This window comes from Lissotriton vulgaris, chromosome 3_1 (genome assembly GCF_964263255.1).
Source record: "Lissotriton vulgaris chromosome 3_1, aLisVul1.2, whole genome shotgun sequence".
In the NCBI taxonomy this organism is placed as follows: domain Eukaryota; kingdom Metazoa; phylum Chordata; class Amphibia; order Caudata; family Salamandridae; genus Lissotriton; species Lissotriton vulgaris.
In genome coordinates this window covers 1,970,802,172-1,970,819,288 of record NC_141689.1, presented here as the reverse complement: position 1 = coordinate 1,970,819,288, position 17,117 = coordinate 1,970,802,172, and the positions used below count along the sequence as shown (strand labels likewise).

Below are 17,117 nucleotides of genomic sequence, written 5' to 3'. Positions count from 1 at the left end.
ACTTCATCTTTGGGTAGCTGAAAACCTCTCTGTGCTTTGCGGTGGGGGAATATTAACCTGTGCAGTTGCTGGGCTGAAATCATTTGTTTGGGGCCTTTTAGGTGCTGGAATCCTCTTGAGCTATCTCTTTTTTCACATCCAGTGCTGCCCCAGCTCTAAACTGAGACCCACCCACTGCAGAGCAGAACTGGGAGCAGAGAGGGCCTGCTGACAAAGGTGCAGCACCGGTAGGTCACTGTAGCGACGAAAGAGCCATGAAGGAAGTTGGCCCGCTGCTGTGCACAACTGGGAACCAGGAAGGCAGCGCCAACTCTTCCTGGCCGGAAAGAGGAAGTGAGGAGAAACCTGCACTACTGACACCACAACATGGTGGAGTTCTCACTGAGGCAGCGCAGCGGTAGAGAAAGGGAGTCTGGTGCAGCCCCAGTGCAGAACTTCAACAAGGAAGTGGAGGAAGTCCGCCGATGCCAGCAAAGGGGTAGGGCCCTGCCTGTGAGGAGAAAGTGGACGAGATTTGATGCCTTTTGTGTAGGAGGAGGGCTGGGGAAGGAGGCCACCAGCAGTGTGGTAAACCAGAGAGCCTAGCAAGGACTTGGGGCCAACAAAGCCCTCCGGGCTGCCCAACTTTGTCACTCACTGTGCCTCAATCTCGCGGGCAGCCATGTGGTACTGTTTGGAGGGATGGGAAACCATCATGGTCTCCCCCGTGATTACACCCTTGGGCATTGTTGTTGGGAAATCAAGGTGCCGCCCCTCCCCAGTTGACTGCGCAAAAGGGATAGAGGTCTCTGACGTGTGGTCCTCCCACAGCTGCCCCTCAGTGCAATCTTGGGCAGCTGCTGGATCACATACCTTGGGGGCATTGCTTTACTCTAGTGGCCATTGTGGGGCAAGGCCAGGGAGGGCCCCCTTGGCATTAAAGAGCAGGACGAGGTGGTAATCCTCGACGGAGGTCCCGTCCTGATTCTGCTCAGGCTACTTTACCTACATTACCATATACTCTGTAGAAACAGCGCAAGATCGCTGTGGCCTCATGTTTAGGCTGCACACTGGTAATTCATGTGAATTATGACATTCACCTACATTTCCTGCCCTGATGTAATTCGTTTTTGATATCGTTTTTGATATGTACCCTAACTACTGCATTTTATGCCCTATGGTGGTGCCTTGCATGCTCAGGATAACAATAACTGTTATTCTGAGAAACTGAACCATATGTACAATGAGAGTGCACAGTAATGATGTTCTTGTGACAGAGTCCAAATATACGTCTTCATATTATTGACTTATCTATGATGTCATGACAATTGCCAAGTGGGCAAAGTGATTCATGTGATTGCGGTCCAATGTGTTTTGTGTATAATACATAGGGTTTTTTTTATTTAACCTTGTGTGAAGTCTCTTTTTGTGGTGTGCCTAGTGTGTCACTGGTGTGTGTGTGTGTTGTACAAAGGCTTTACATAAAGCCTCTGGGATAAGTCTGACTGCTCTGCCAAGCTCCCAAGGGGGTGAGCAGGGTTTATCTTGGGTGTGTAACTCCCTTACCCTGACTAATGAGGTGGATTCTCCTTGGCTTAGGAGCATACCATAGGCAACCAGAAACCCCATTTCTAACAGACAGGTACACTTAGATTCTAACTTTTGGGATATTTGAAGCTTGTACTACTTAAAAGGAAGACAGGATTAAACGCAACAAGTTTATCTCATTTAAAACTCAGGAAAGCTGCCAGGGCTTTCTTTAGGAGAGAGAAGTAGGAGTAATTGATAAGAGTACTACAGCTTAACACTGTTAGAAATAAATGATAGAAATCCAGACATATAAAAATTAAATAGAACACACAATATTTTAACTGTAGTAGAGGTTTCAGAGAGAAAGAGTTTACTGTATCCAGGTGTGAACTTTCCACTTCATACAAATCAACTACATTATCAAAAGTAGTATTCGTTTTTATTGTAACAGCATTCTGAATACGCAAATGTGAAGTGAAACATAGCAAATGTCATGTAGCCACATTATGTTAATTTATGAGACCTATTTGCAGGAACTATGCTTTTTGGAGTAGATTTGGCAGAGTAAACATGACAATACTACTTTTTAACAACATATCATGGAACATCCAGTGCAATTTTGAATATAACCACGCTACCGTTACCAACAAATTCAACATGCGCGAGACAAAATGGGACAAATTTGCATTTGAGGCCTTTTTTCAGGACATAGACAAGTAGAGACATACATAAAGCAGGAATACATGCTATTTGTATAACCAAGACAGTAGTAAGAAACATCTGATGACAGAAACCCCTTTGCAATCCAGGTTTTCTTTGAATTTTCAAAAAGGGTTAGCTACAGGTTTTGCTGAGGATAGGGCAACCATTTCTCCAACGTTCTGCTCTATATCATAATTACCTTCAGATCTTAGAAGAATTATGCTCTGTCCTTTCAAAAATCCAGCATAATCTCAAAGGGTGAATTGGATGAGGATATTCAGTGATGTTTGTCTACAGGGGCAGACGTAGCACTTTCCCTATGACCTATCAATTAACTTTTTCAATTCTGACAAAAACAAGACCTCCTACACACTGATCTGGATGCGTTTTTAATATTTACTGTTTTCTCAATTTTTTTCATTGGTTTGGGGATTGTATGTTTTTTTTCCTTGAAAACTGTTTGTACTGCTGGAATTTATCTCAAGCTTCCCTGAGGATTTATTAATATAGTAATTTTTTTTCTTTTCCAAAGACGCAGTTAATAAACAATAGAATAATTGCTTAATTGTTATTGAAAGGTTTTATAACGCACAATGTGTCCTTTCAGGTAATTTAGGGTGCTCCTGTATTTATGCTGGATATTGGTCAAAGTAATGACAATGGGGATGATCTAGAATTGGGCAAACTGGTTACTCCGTCACAACCATGGTGGTCATCACCTGTACCTTATTACAAGTGCAATATCTCCTACGACACTTGTAATTAAGAGGACAGGATATCCGTTATGGTTTTGACAAAGTAACCTGTTCTCTAAATTCTAAATCAGACCCACTGTCTAAAAGGGAGGCTTTTTGGGATGTAGTAAGACTGAACTAAAGTTCACATCACTTAATTATCATGCTTTCTTTTTCTCTAAATTGTCTATTGTATATTTCAGAAGGTCTAATTACAGAATTGTTCTTCAATAATTATTGAGTATATTTTTAGAATCTGTATGTAATTTTCTGTATAATAAGCCTCTCAAATAGCTCCAAGAACCAGCCTGGATTTACATCACTCCATCTGGTGTTGTGAGAGAAGTGACGGGTTTTAGCTGTATACTTCAATAAATTACTAGATTTTTTATCCCATCCTGCATGGAAACAAGAAGAGATTGATCAGGACACTCCCTGTGAACTCGTCAGCATGTTGTGGACTGACAAGGAAGTACCCTTCTCTATCTGTAGGGCTCTGGATTGATCCACCCATTTCAAAAACCTTTTCCAAAACTGGTGGAATCTTCTGGCCACTACCCCTTCAAAATGTTCCCCCCCAAGTAGATAGTTTGGGCAATGTCGGCCCTTCCCTCTCATTGTATTTCAGAAATGATTTTCTTTTATTTAACCCTTTCGATGCTCATGACGGAACGGTTTCGTCATGAGCATCGGTCGAGCTGTGCTCATGACGGAACCGTTCCGTCATGACCACACCCATTTACAATAGGGCCCAGCACCGGCGGTAAATCGGCACCGCACAGATGAGGTTAATTTTCAAAAGTAACAAATTCAAGGAACTTCATTATGTACATATTGTATCAGTACACTCACAGTTCTTAATACATATTATTGCACATTGCATTAGTCATAGGTTAGAGACATGGTTCCTTCACAATATAGTACAAACCACCAATTAGTAGTTAAGGAGTCCTCACCCTGAATGTCCCTGCCCTCGCTCCATGCCATTGGGGCCAGGACACCTGGCTGGGCAGCTGCACACTTTACAAATCTCACTGTATTATATTGTATTGAATTGTATGCCAAACTCGTGCCTGGAGCTTGTGCCAGCAGGTACAACTTCAAAGGTCCCCATATGCCCCAAGGCCTGGATTTCTTCTGCAATTCTGCAGCATCTATTTCTAATTGCTTGTTATAGTATAATAAGGGGCCTGTTTATGAGTGGAATTGCATCGCTCTTGCACCACACAAGGTGGTGCAAGAGTAGCACAAGTCCTAAATGAGATTTATGAAGCCACACAAGGCCACTTTGTGAGTGGCTCCATAAATCTAGAGTAAAGCAACATAGAGCAAATTGCTGCGTTGCGTTACTCTGCTCAAGGGAGGCATTCCATGTGCGTTGCATGGGTGTTAAAACGCAACTCCCATGATTTTTTATACCTTCCCAGATGTACTAGAATTGATAAACCTGGGAATGCAGCAAAAACATATGCCTTCCCAGGTGGGCGTAACGAGGAGAAATGTTTGCATTTGTTCTGGTTACTTTCTCTTTCTGTGTACTGCATGCTGCAGCACACATAGAAAGAGGAATATGCATCCCTGGATTGTTTTTGTGCAGGAAGGTGTTCCTTCCTGCACAAAAACAGTACTACATGCAACGCAGGCATCCTTGCACCATGGTGCAAGTGTGACTGCTTTGACGCTACGCTGCCAAAGGTTCACTAGCGTAGGGGAAAAGGCAGGATTGCCTTAAATACGGTACACTCATGCCCGTCCTTTCCTTTTCATGTAGTGTAGCACAGGAAGGTTACTGCGGTGCACTGTGTGACCAATTCGTAAATCGGCCCCTAAGTCTCTCAGCCAGTGCTCCCTCTGGGACTTCTGCCTATACCGGCGCACACCTCCACAATCAATACCACACTTTATTAAAGCTACTGTAGGTCTCATGGAAATTTCAAGAACCATATTTATTTTATGCACTTAGGAGCAATGCAGAATTCTGAATGGTCTAGAGAAGTGGGTTGAAAAGAGCAACCTAGCGAACGGATGAGAACACATGCAGATTCTAGGTACAGTGAACCCTCTCTGAGTGCTTTCTAAGAGAATGAAGCTGTCTGAGTGGGCCACCGCTATACAAGTAGTACCCACCACCTTAGACTTGTACCACCGAAATAATGGTAAAATCCTTTCGAGTTTTATTCGTTCAGCAAATTAAAAATGCACTGGTAATGCAACATTAAAAAAAGAGGGAACACTTAAAACGTTTTTGTTTTTTTAGCATCAAATCTTGCATCAGCTTCCACCAGGGCCACTACAATTATCTCGCATTAGAGGACTAATTCATGTGTCACGCACGGGAACATAAATTACGCGGAAGGAAAGGCAAATTATATGTCTTTATGCAGCACATTCTCAGGCAGTATTATCTCGATATGCTGTCATTCTAACACACATTGATGAAAAAGATAATTAAGTCGATGCAAAAATGCAGTTCAGTACAGTACACTCGGTAGATGTGAATGAAAATGTTATTTACCTATAGTATAAACATTGACTTTGGTTTGCCTGAGAGCACATGAACACCAGTTTATGAACATGCTAATATTGCCCCTTCTACCACCCCAAGTGAAATACTTTATGAAATGTTGCTCTCGGCAGAAGATAAGGCTCCACGTGTATATACATTTAATCTGTGCATCACTCTTAGGTTCTAGACCTGGTCTTCAGTTCCTGGTTTACTCTGTTCGCGTGTCACTAACTTGTATCGTAGTCAATGTATGTATTTACAATCTTCCTTCGATATTTGTCTCATGACTTTATCGTTGTTTCTCTCTACTTCATACCACATCGTTTTGCAATAATCATATTTTATTAGACAGGTATGTGCTCAGCCTGACATGCTTAAATTGCATTTTTCATCCACTAAGCAATGTGCAATACGAAGCAGAATAAATTGCAGCTGATTTATGCATTAAAACAGCTTCTGTAAATCAGCGCATTGATCTTGGAAGTCATCTCAACAGTCAGCCAATTGATTCTCATTTAACTAGAATGATATTTAATTCTAATTTATACCCAAGTTTTAATGAGGTGTTGGTCATGCTTGTGTGTGCTTTTTCGTGACATGACCTTTAAGGTAAGGTTGGAGAAGAGGGGAATGGAAATAATGTTGGAGCAAAGAAAACATCTTAATTGTTTTTGAATAGTTTTAATCCATCTATTACTCTCTAAATTTAGCGGACATATTTGAAGTTATAGCTCACCCAGATTTCAATGAAGCACAATTTTTCTAACTGTTGGTGACATTCTACTTCTACAGGAAGCAGGTTATTTAAGAGAGCACGCAGCTTTTTCTGTTTGCCACTTTGTTAAAGGCATGCTCACCTATTCCTGAAGTCAAGGTCTTGCTTATCTTGAAGTGCACTTCAAAGAATGGGGGCAGGTCCCATTCAACCAATGAGAGCTCCCAGCCGAATCAGGAAGTTCTGCGAGAACACACTTTTTTCTGCACTCATATTTATTCACTAAGCAACTGGTAAAATGTGTGGGGTGCTGAGGTGATGAGGTTGTGTTCTATGAAGTTCCTGCATCATGAACACTCAGGGAATGGAATTACTGGGATACGTTTTGGGGTGAATTTCTGCCTTACCGACTGGGAGGTGAGCCTCTCCTGTGCTGTACCATACACCTACTCGTTTCATCATTTAATCTCTGAATTTCCATCATTTCAAAGCGACGAGAGTAGTGGGCACATCTGTCTCCCGGGCCCTCGTTTGAGCCTTCTGCAGTGCTACCCAGACGTGTGTGTGATGCCATTTGAAGGTGAGTTCTGGTGACCCCAGACCACATGGGAAACCCTGGCGCTTTAACCACGCCTTAAAGGACTTTCAACTTTATTTACACTTTTATTTAGCTTCTTTCATTCTCATTTCATTTCAATCTCGTCGTCTGTCGTTAGCACGTTAAAACAACAAGTTAGAACCCTCATGCTCTCACCTCCCCACTCTGGCGTCTGTTCTTCCTCAGTTGTGCTGTGTTCTGTGAGTTTGCTCCCTCATGCCTGCTGTCCATGTGCTCTACTAGTCGTGCTGAGTGCATTTGATCTCTCTCTCTTGCTTCTATCAGTAGGCCTCGGAAGCATGCTAGTTACACGTAGGTTCCCTCAACTGAGTCTCAGATCTAGTTACCTTAGCACAGGCGTCAGGTGGCATTTTGTTTTAGAAGTAAACACCACACTTCCTCTACCACGTCCCATTTTTTATTGATGCAAAACTTGTTTTCGCTTCTCTGCACCGACCGGAAGAGCCTGCAGTGACACAAGGGTCACATCAGTATGTTTGTATCGACACACTGCAGTTACTTAATAGAGACAGCAATGTCTTACTGCTTCCATGACGTTATATGCTGGATTAATGGCAAATCACCAACTTCACAAGCCTTCAAAGGTTTATTAGATGTCATGTGCACACAATTAGTGTTCGATGCTATGCAGATTCCTCTGTGATTTGCACACACTGACTTACATGTAAAGAGACTACTACCCATCTTACAACGATTTGCACTAACAAGAACCAGCAAGTTGTACAGTGTGGCTTATTTACTACATCATTGTATTAGATGCTGTCTCATGCAAAATGCAGTTGCCTCTCCACCATTCTTCCATTATACTGGCAATTTACCATTGGCCGTGGATATAGAGCTGATGGTAAAAGGAATGTATTGCACTACTATCACAGTAATTAAGGTCAACATGTTATGGCTATCTCCCATGTATGGGGCAAAATGAGGGCAATTTGGAATAATTTCAAACTGCCTTAACACAAGTTTAAAAAGTATTTTAAAGAACAGAAACATTTAGTTGGCTATCTTTATAAGTTTGTTACATGTGCTCGGGGGCCTTATGAGTTTTAACTCAAGAACATGAGTTGGAAGGCTTTACTTCCTAAATAATTTATAATCAATTTGTGACTAGGTGCCATTCAGAAAGGGCCCAGGAGAGACACCTAACTTTCAAAAATCACTCACTGGACAAAGTTCTTACTAATGCAAGAAGCACTGAGTCATCAGATGGGGACGCTAGACAACTAAATGTATCACCTATTGTTCAAGGTTCTCATGGTAGTGTGAATGCTGCAGCACAAAACACATTCCAAAAATCAACAAACACCTTGCTACAAATTCCAGTCTCAAGTAATATGGCCAAACAAAATATCACACGTAAGTCAAAAATAACATTATGCTGCAAATGTGGCTCGGTATTGCTTTTAGCCAATTCTGAAACTTGTCCTGCTATTAAACAAGTTTTCTGAAAATGTGGTAAGATTGGTCATTTTAGAAAGGTTTATAGAGGTGGAACCATTGTTAAACACAGACATAAAATGGTTAAAAAGGCAAAAGCTAGTGAAAATAACATCTGTGAAAATATGAATGAAATTGTGTTAGTGGTTCACATAATTTCAACCAATGTCAACAGCCTTTCACCAGAAGTGTGAAGATCCTAAAATTTGAGTCTCAGGTGATGAAAAAGCCATTAATTTACTGGTTGATTCAGGTGCCAGAAATCCTATTAACTCAGTGAACAATCCTGAGAAAGGACTGGATTCACAAAGTACTTTTACCTCCTGATGTATAATTTGTAGTGTTTAAAGGAAATACATGGATACACATGGTTAATTTCGGGTTCACATTGCTTTTAAAGACAGGGCAATTCAATACAAAATTTATTTAGCAACAACGGGATTCAGTGTTTTTGGATGGTGGCACCAGTCTGATTTAAAAATGGTTGTTTGGCTTGGGGAAAAGGAACATGTTTAATTGCCCAGAAAATTCATCTAATGAGTGGGGATAAAGATCTTTTTCAATAACAGATTCGGGGAAAGTCTGATTTTATGCTCACTATTAAACTTAAAAACATCATATTCCAGTGAAGCACAATTTATGCAACATATACTGTTTGCAATACTCTCGAAAAACAAATTCAAGACATGCTTAACCAGGGACTCATTGAACAAGTAAATGCCTCTCTGTAGGTTATTGCTTTAGCCTACAAGAAGTCAGTTGGGTTTAGATACTGCATAGAAATCAATGAGGCAGATACATTTTCCTTTACCCAGAATGGAAAAACTCCTTGCCATGATACACCAGGCAAAGTGATTCACAAAATTGGCTCTTAAAGGATCAGACCACCTGCTTATTCTAAATCAGAAATCTTTCTATTTAACAATGTTCATCACATAAGGTTATACCTAGCAGTTTGCCACATGCCTTTTTGCCTCACATCCACAGCATAATTATTTTTAAAGTGACATATCTGGTATTGTTTAAAAAACTAAGTAATACTGCTGAAATTCCACGTTGATCTTCTGAATTTGGAAAAGATGTTTAGCACAATGATGAAGCAGTGAGCAAATGTATTCAAATTTGTGTGAATGATGAATCACTTAAAAAAAGTGTGTTTTTTCACTACAAATCATTTGGGCCATGCATTCACCGAATATGAAATAGAGCCCAAGCCATTCAATTAACCATATATTTATAACTCCTTTCCCAGTTGACAGTGATAAATTACGTTAATTTCTGGGTTTGTTTTTTACCTCTTTAGAAAGGGATCAATTACGTTTCATTTTAGGTTTTGCAAATTTGACAGAATGCTTTAGACCTCTACTCCAGAGGAACACTGCTTATGTTTAGGATAATAATTGTCAGAAACCATACCAGGATATAAAAAAGATTTTGGGAGCATCAGCTTTGTAAATCCTCTTTGGAAGGTAGTTTTAGCTGTGTTCTGACTGATTGGAGTGCCTATGGCCTTAGGGCTGTTTTGAATCAATTTCAAGGGAGAGAAGAGTTCATTGTGGGGTTCACAGCCAGAACTTTAAAACTAACTAGTACAGCGGAGGCATTCAGTCATTGAAAAGGAAGGATTTGCCAGTGTTTGGAGCATAGAGAAATTTAGATCCAATCTTAAGGGACCTTCATTCATTTTGAAGACAGATAATCACCCCTAATCAGCATTTCGTCTGATGGTAAAATAAAGAAACCAACCACATGAAAGGCCAGTCTTTCTGTTAAGGACATAGAAGTCATTGTCAAAGTTGACTACATTCTGAGCGTTGAAAATGTTAAGGCTGATTGTTTGCCTAACCTTTGATTGAAGAGAATGATGATGCGCTTAACGATGTATGAAGGATCATGGATAATTTCAGAGATTGGAGCAAATTTAGCTGTTTATATAGCGTGAGTGACATTGGCTTGAAGTGAGGTCAGCATAGAGGTTTTGAATTATTTGGTCAAGCAATGACCTAGAGAAAAAATCTTGAAATTGAAACTTCAACCTTTCTTGAAAATCTTCAATGAGCTGTCTGAGGGTGGATGACATTTTAACAAAAGGAGACAAGTTGGTTCTTCTGTAGAGTTTGATGGAGAACATTTTAGATTTGATGCATATGACGCATGTGGGTGCTATTTTCACTGAGAGACAAGTGTGAGTGATCTATTGGTGGCCTTGTCTAGACACTTATGTGGACAGGAAGCTTAAAGAATGTGCATGCTGTGCCACTAACAACAAACGCTTTGTTTTCAGACTTTCTCCTCGTGTTCCAGTATTTTGAACTGACAGTCTGTGCAATGCTTTGGAACGGATTTATTTAGTCCCTACAAAGTGTTACCCCAAAGAATATGTTGCACGTTTTTGTAAATTGACCGTTTGTCTCATTGGAGATGTTTGCAGAAATAACTGCACATAAATCTTGGATTTCGAATCAGTATCTATGCCACAAGATTAGCTGGCAACAAATATAAACAGAGATAACCATTGCTTCTTTTTGAATATTATTTGCCCCTGATAAAGTGAGTAGGTTTGCAATACCCTTGCTTGGACACACACACTTTGTATATGCGTGTAAGGGCTACATCAGAGTGTTTAGTTTTGCAATCAGTGAGTGTCTTTCATGTGTTGCTTCCTACTATTTTATGAATCCTTTTATTAACTTGAAAAGTTTATCATTTTGCTAAAAAAATTCTTACAGAATTAAAAATGAATGCATTTTTTTACGAATCTATTCAGGTTGTTGGTTGTAGTATTCTGCAGGAACTCATCCCTTGAAAAATGCATCACCCTCAGCAAAGTCTGTGTGATTGAAGACCAAAGCCCAGTTGATTGCAACCTATCCGGTTATCCCTTTCTAATCATGGGCTCACTTTAGCAGCACCACAGGGAGAGTATTCTGAACACCACTTGTCTAAATGACATTTGTTAGGTTTTCCTCAGAATGATGCCTCTTGCAGAATGATTTCATCAAAGAAGAGCAATATGGTGTGACTTAGCTAAAAGGAGACTATGCTACCAAGGGCCTCTTATCCGCATTCCAATTAGGGTGCTTTGAAATTGCTTCAAAACAAGTCCGCTGTGAATAATGGCCTTCCAGCACTGGTGTCTGTTATAATATATGTGAGTGCACTCCTCAACCTACGAATGAACAGAACATTTGTCAGAGATTGAAGTGCGGTATTTGTTTATTGACCTTGTGCATGCCTACGGCAATGGGACATTGGTGTTGAGTGACAACTTGACTGAGCTTTTCTGATGGAGGCAACAGAAGTGTGATTCCGGCTTTACAAACTTGAGCACATCAAATGCTCGGGTGAAAAAAATGAAGCTCAAAACTCGCCTCCACGCTCTGGAGCATTATATAACCTCTTATGTGTTGCCATTGACCATCAAGTCATATTAAATGCACTAGGATGTTTCTTACATATATTTGGAGAACAATATATGATAATTATTGAAATACCAAATGTATGAGTTACTAACATTGACCTGTAAAACAATGTACATTTGAAGGAGGGCTCTCTAATGCATGTTCCTTCAGCACGAAAAACAGTCTTTAAAACACATTTCTAAAGCTTTTACAGCCGAATGTTTTTAAGCACATAAAAAAGCAGTGATAAAGCAATGTAGACAAATGTCGAACTAATTCAGAAAATGAAAGAGAGTGCACAAACATCGAGCTTTGCTTTTGTGAAGCCAGTGTACCCACACTGATCTTTACTATTAGCTATCTGTAAATGTGAATCAATAAATATGATGTGCATCGTTTTAAAAAAAACTTTTTTAAAGCACCACTATAACATGTACTTTATAACTACCAGCGAGATAGTTTTCTCTATTATCACCTGTTTTGCTTTTATGGGCTACATGATTTTTTCTTCTGCCATGAACTGGGGCCTGCTAAACAATCCTCAGCGTGTTGCAGTCTGCTATAATGGTGGGTCTTTCCTTTGCTCTCCAACTGAATACCCCTCCCATATTGTGGCACTGGCTTCACTACTTGCTAGGACCGCAGACTGACTGTAGAGTGAATAAAATGACTCATAGACATGGATCCGATGTACAGGAGTGCAGGCCGACACATATGTTGTAGATGTGTATGTATGCATGTGGACTTACTTAAAGGCAACCTAGCTACAAAACATGTGTGCGCTGTTTAATCGAAAAGATGTATGCAGGGCATTTGGAAAGGGAAAAGAGACTGGAGTAGTCAGGAGCATAACGATAATGGAGAACCTTTCCAATAAGCGACAAGTCAAGGAAAGGGTAAACTGGCCGAGTGGTTTGAGTTGGCCAAGAGATCTGAGTTGCTCACCGGGAGAGTTTTAAGCATGGAGGAAACATTGTGCGAAATTGTAGCTTGAAGGCCATGGGGTTGACTTCCTTTCTTGTCAGGCTAGCTACTAAAGGGAGGTTTAAAAAAAAGAGCCGGGTTAGCCAGGATGTGGGGCGGGGAATCCTTGCACCCCTCTTTTGATGATGAGGCCTTTTGGTACGCCCTGGAACTGGGGCAGGTTCTTACTGTACATATACTCGTTGGTCTCTTGTACCCTTACTACATCCCACCTCCCACCTCAAAGGCCAGTGAGGCACCGAGCTCACTTCCACAAGGTAGGGTATGTGTTCATTGAATGTTTGCGGAAGTAAATAGTGACCATACACAAACACCTTGCTTGGGTGTAGCACAGAATGGTTTTCTGAATTTGTAATACAGTGTCCCACATGGAATTGCAGAGGGTGTAAGTACCCTCCACCTGCTGCATCCACATATATTTCATGTTGTGGAATTTCACTTATTATGTGATAGTATTAATAGCAGCACTCATCGGGTGAAAAAATTAAACCTAGCCTAGCATTACAATGCCTCACATTGTATCAATTACATACAATAGAGATTATTAGGTCTGGTCGGCCCAATATTTATGTAAGACAAAACAAATAAAACTTGAATATATTCTTTTTGAGAGAAATTTAATTAAGGCAAACTTTGCTCCCTCAATTATTAAAAACATTTAAAGATGGAAAGGGGATCCCAGAAATCTCTATGTGCAGAGTTTTCAGATCATTTCCATCTTTACTGCTTTTTTTTTAATTCCTTCCCATCTTAAAAGGTCTGGTCTGCTGAAAAAATATACTTCGGCGCTGCTCCAAAGTCCTGAATGTGCTTATGGTCTCTACAGAGGGTCCGTCACGTCTGAGTGATCCTTGAGCTGCATCATGTACGTCAGAAGGACCCATCTGCTTGGTCTCGTTTTCTTTGATCAACGAAGGGTATTATTTTCTTTTCAGTATTGCAAATTAAAAAGCTAAAAATAACTTTTTAGAGTAGGAACATCACATACAGTGACGTAAGGCAAAACGATGGGCCCCTCGGCAGACTGTGGTGAGTGTGTCTGAGTCTCCTAAATTTCACCGATATTTATTGACCTTGGGCTGAATGGGACCCCTTTGAAGGAATGGGAGCACTGTGGAGGGTTGCGGGTCCACCTGCACAGCAGGGGGTGCAGGGGCCTTCATTTGGACCCTGCTCACATATGAGTGTCATAGTACATGTCCTAAATTTCAATATCACAAGTTTTCCCTAGATATGCTTGACAACTGGAAAATGAATGAACCATCTAGGGCGATGAGGCAAGACCACGTTTTCTGTTCACTACTGTGTGCTGACGCTTTTTGCACCTTCTGTAGACTTGTTCGTTTTCTGGAAGGAATTATAAACAAATAACAAATGCAATTGCATTATAGGTACTTTGGGGCAGATGTACATGCCACTTGCTCCTTCATGTGCCGCCATTGCATCATGTCTTTTGACCCAACGGCGGCGCAAACAATGCGGCCTATTTACAACGTGACGCATCTAGGGAGATAAGTCACGTTGTAAAGCCCTGCGTCACATTATACCTGTGTCAGGTATAATGTATGCAGGGTGGGCGTTCCCATGCATGAAGGCCTCATTAAATTTCTGCAATGAAATCCTCAAGATTTCAATGCGCCACTTTTAGGATGCCATTGTGTCAAAACCTCACGCCTGCTTGAAGCAGGTGTAAGGAGTGACGCAGTCCCGTAAGTATAGGCATCAAAATACATTGCTGGAGTCGCCTGGTGCTTGCGACACAACTCCAGTAATGCGTGACTTTTGGGTCAAGAGATGTGTCAGAATCTTTGACACATCTGTCAATCCTTGCACCATGGAGCTCTGTATTGTAAATACAGCGTATCCTTGGTGGCGCAAGGACATTTGACGCTGGCGCAAGGAAACTGACGATCTATGCAGATGCGTCAGTTCCTTGTAAATCTGCCCCAAAGTTTCTATAGGTACCCTTGCTAATGGCCCTCACGAGTCGAGGGCCATTAGCAAGGGTTAATAAAAGACTGCAACATTGATCCCTAGGGTACCAGAAGTGTGTTTGCTTGCACTACACTTAACATGATGCTATGATTCTAGATGTATTAGTACCCATGTTCTCTAACGTTTCTACTTATGGTTTTGGTTGTGGTATTTTCCCATATGATTGGCTATGCTAAAAGGATTGTGTTACTAATAGAGGAGTATCTAGGAACAACCCTCGCAAAGGTGTTGTATTTTGTGATGGATCTATTTAAGTAACTTGTTTTGGAGATGATTTGGTAATGAGAGCCCTTGCATTCCTTTCAACACCACTTTTTGTTTGCCTACCTCTTGCTTGTAATAGACAGTGTGCCTTATTACAACTGCAGGCATATGCATTTTTTTTCATGAACCCTGGCATATGTTCCACGCCTGTAGTAGCACTATTTTTCAACAAGGTGTACAAGGTGAGGTCAGCTATTGGGGCACAACAGCATTGCTGAGTTAGGATAGTGGGTGGCCTACTGGCAGGTTGGGCTTGAGAATTTATGGTATATTTTATAACTCATGCCTTATCAGCATCTATTCCAGGCTTGGGGCTCTTATGGGCATTTATCTAGTATTACCACAGCTGCTAGAGTGGCATGAGGCAGAGAAATGGAAGGGGGGATATCCTAGTGATAACATACCTTGTGCTACCAACAGACCAGGAAGATGCATCAGGGCCTGTTTTCAGATTGGTTTTTGTGATACAAGTAGACACACAAAATAGATATTTGTAAAACAGGCATGGTAGGTAAGCAGGAGAGGCGAGTAGCTAATAGACTGAGATGTTGTGAGGGTCAACATAGTGGGGGTTACGGTGTGTCCCTTGGGCGTGATTGTTTTTAAAGTTAAGATCAGTGATAGTGTTTGTTCAAGTGGAGGGCAGATGGTGAAATGGGTTTGGGACTGGTAGTGGGTTATAATCAACTGGGTCTATAGTATGTATTGAATATTAACTTGGAGACAACTACACTGCTGGTAATAGTGTGATAGGTCCTTTAGAATCTGCATATATGAATATTAGTTAACAGGATGTGAAGTATCTCATGAAACCACTTTTTAGAGTTAAAATGGCATTAGACATGGGTGTCCACATGGGGGTCCTTTGTAAGCCAGATATTTGAGGTGTAAGTCATCCAGTCTAATTGTATTTTATTTAGGGAAAGGAGCTTTAACCTAGTTCATTGAGTGTGTGATCTCAACAGCTGGAACGGAGAAAAGCCTAGTTAGAGTTTTACAGAGTACCATATGCCAGTAAATGAAGCAAATGTATCTTGGTATTGTATACCTGATCTGTATGCTTGTGCTGAACAGGAGGAACATCCTAGGTGTTTTTCAGAAGTATTGGACATTCAGAGCTGATCTAAGCATGTGATGATGGGGAGGTGTCTAACCAGCTTTGGTTCTGAAACTCTCATGGCTCTACATGGAATACAAGAAGCCTTGAATGCTAAGGTCAAAGGATAGCCCATATATATATATATATATATATATATATATATATATATATATATTCATGGATATTATTAAGTGATATATTGTGCCATGATAATGACAGGAAGAGGGATAGCTGATGGTGAGAAGGGAATTGGTTCGGAGTAAAGTAATCTCTCAGAGTCCATGCGTGTGGGTGTTCAATGTAGTTTTTTTCATACGTTTCTGAAGGGTGTCTGCTGGAGCCTGGAGAGCAGTTAAGATGTTTGCAGGATAATGGACAGGATTATTTCTGGTTGGTCTAAATTGAGGCTGCTGTAGTTGCATAGCAGGTGCTAGATTGTTTGAACATGCAATACTTTTTTTTTAACATAATTTATATTGATTTTCTATACAATACAGCTTATGCACCTTACAGCGTACATATTCATAAATCTGCCTTATACATCTGAATTTGACATCAATAAAGAGATATTTGAACAGGCAATACTTGATACAGGAGATCTTAGCATGGGATCGATGCTACACGAGAAGGATCTTTGACCCATTTGTTCCTAAAAGCCAAAGACTCCTACCAACTTGAAAGCACATTGGATGCCATGTCCCCTGTACTGACGAGGAAATTATTTTTTCAATGGAGATATGGAACTCTGCCCTTAGCATCGTTCACAGCGTCCTGGTCATGTCGCTCCTCCATAGAAACTTGTCCAGTATGTGGTCACCCGAAGGAGAATGATGCCCATGTTGTCTTTTTCTGCAAGGGCTATGAGAGGAGTAGGAAATACTGGCTAGTTCCTCTACTCAGGAACCTGGGATTCAGATCTTTCCGAACTGCATACAGAGTCCTAAAGACTGACCTCTCCACTATTGTAGTCTTTGCTTTGTCGAAATTTTTAACCTCCATGTGGCACACTCGAAGCCGATGGGTAAAAAGACTTGTATAAAAAGACTCCGTGGTTTGACATAGACTGAAATTCCGGCACCTTGTTTTAACATTATTTTAACTATCAGGATCACACTGTTGTTTAAATACGTTTTTAAAATTTTGTAGAAATGC

At 40.8% G+C, this 17,117-nt stretch overlaps 1 protein-coding gene across 2 annotated transcripts in view; it reads left to right on the top strand.

Moving 5' to 3' along the window:
* GPM6A (glycoprotein M6A) overlaps positions 1 to 17,117 on the top strand; it is a 595,184-nt gene that overhangs the window by 211,764 nt on the left and 366,303 nt on the right. Inside the window, exon 1 of one of the 2 annotated variants that reach the window (XM_086962449.1) lies at positions 6,444 to 6,746. The exons of the other annotated variant lie outside the window; for it this stretch is intronic. Within the exon in view, the coding sequence (XP_086818575.1) occupies positions 6,485 to 6,746 (262 nt within the window). The 5' untranslated portion in view covers positions 6,444 to 6,484. Of the gene's footprint in view, positions 1 to 6,443; positions 6,747 to 17,117 lie in introns of those variants that run through there. 2 annotated transcript variants of the gene reach the window in all.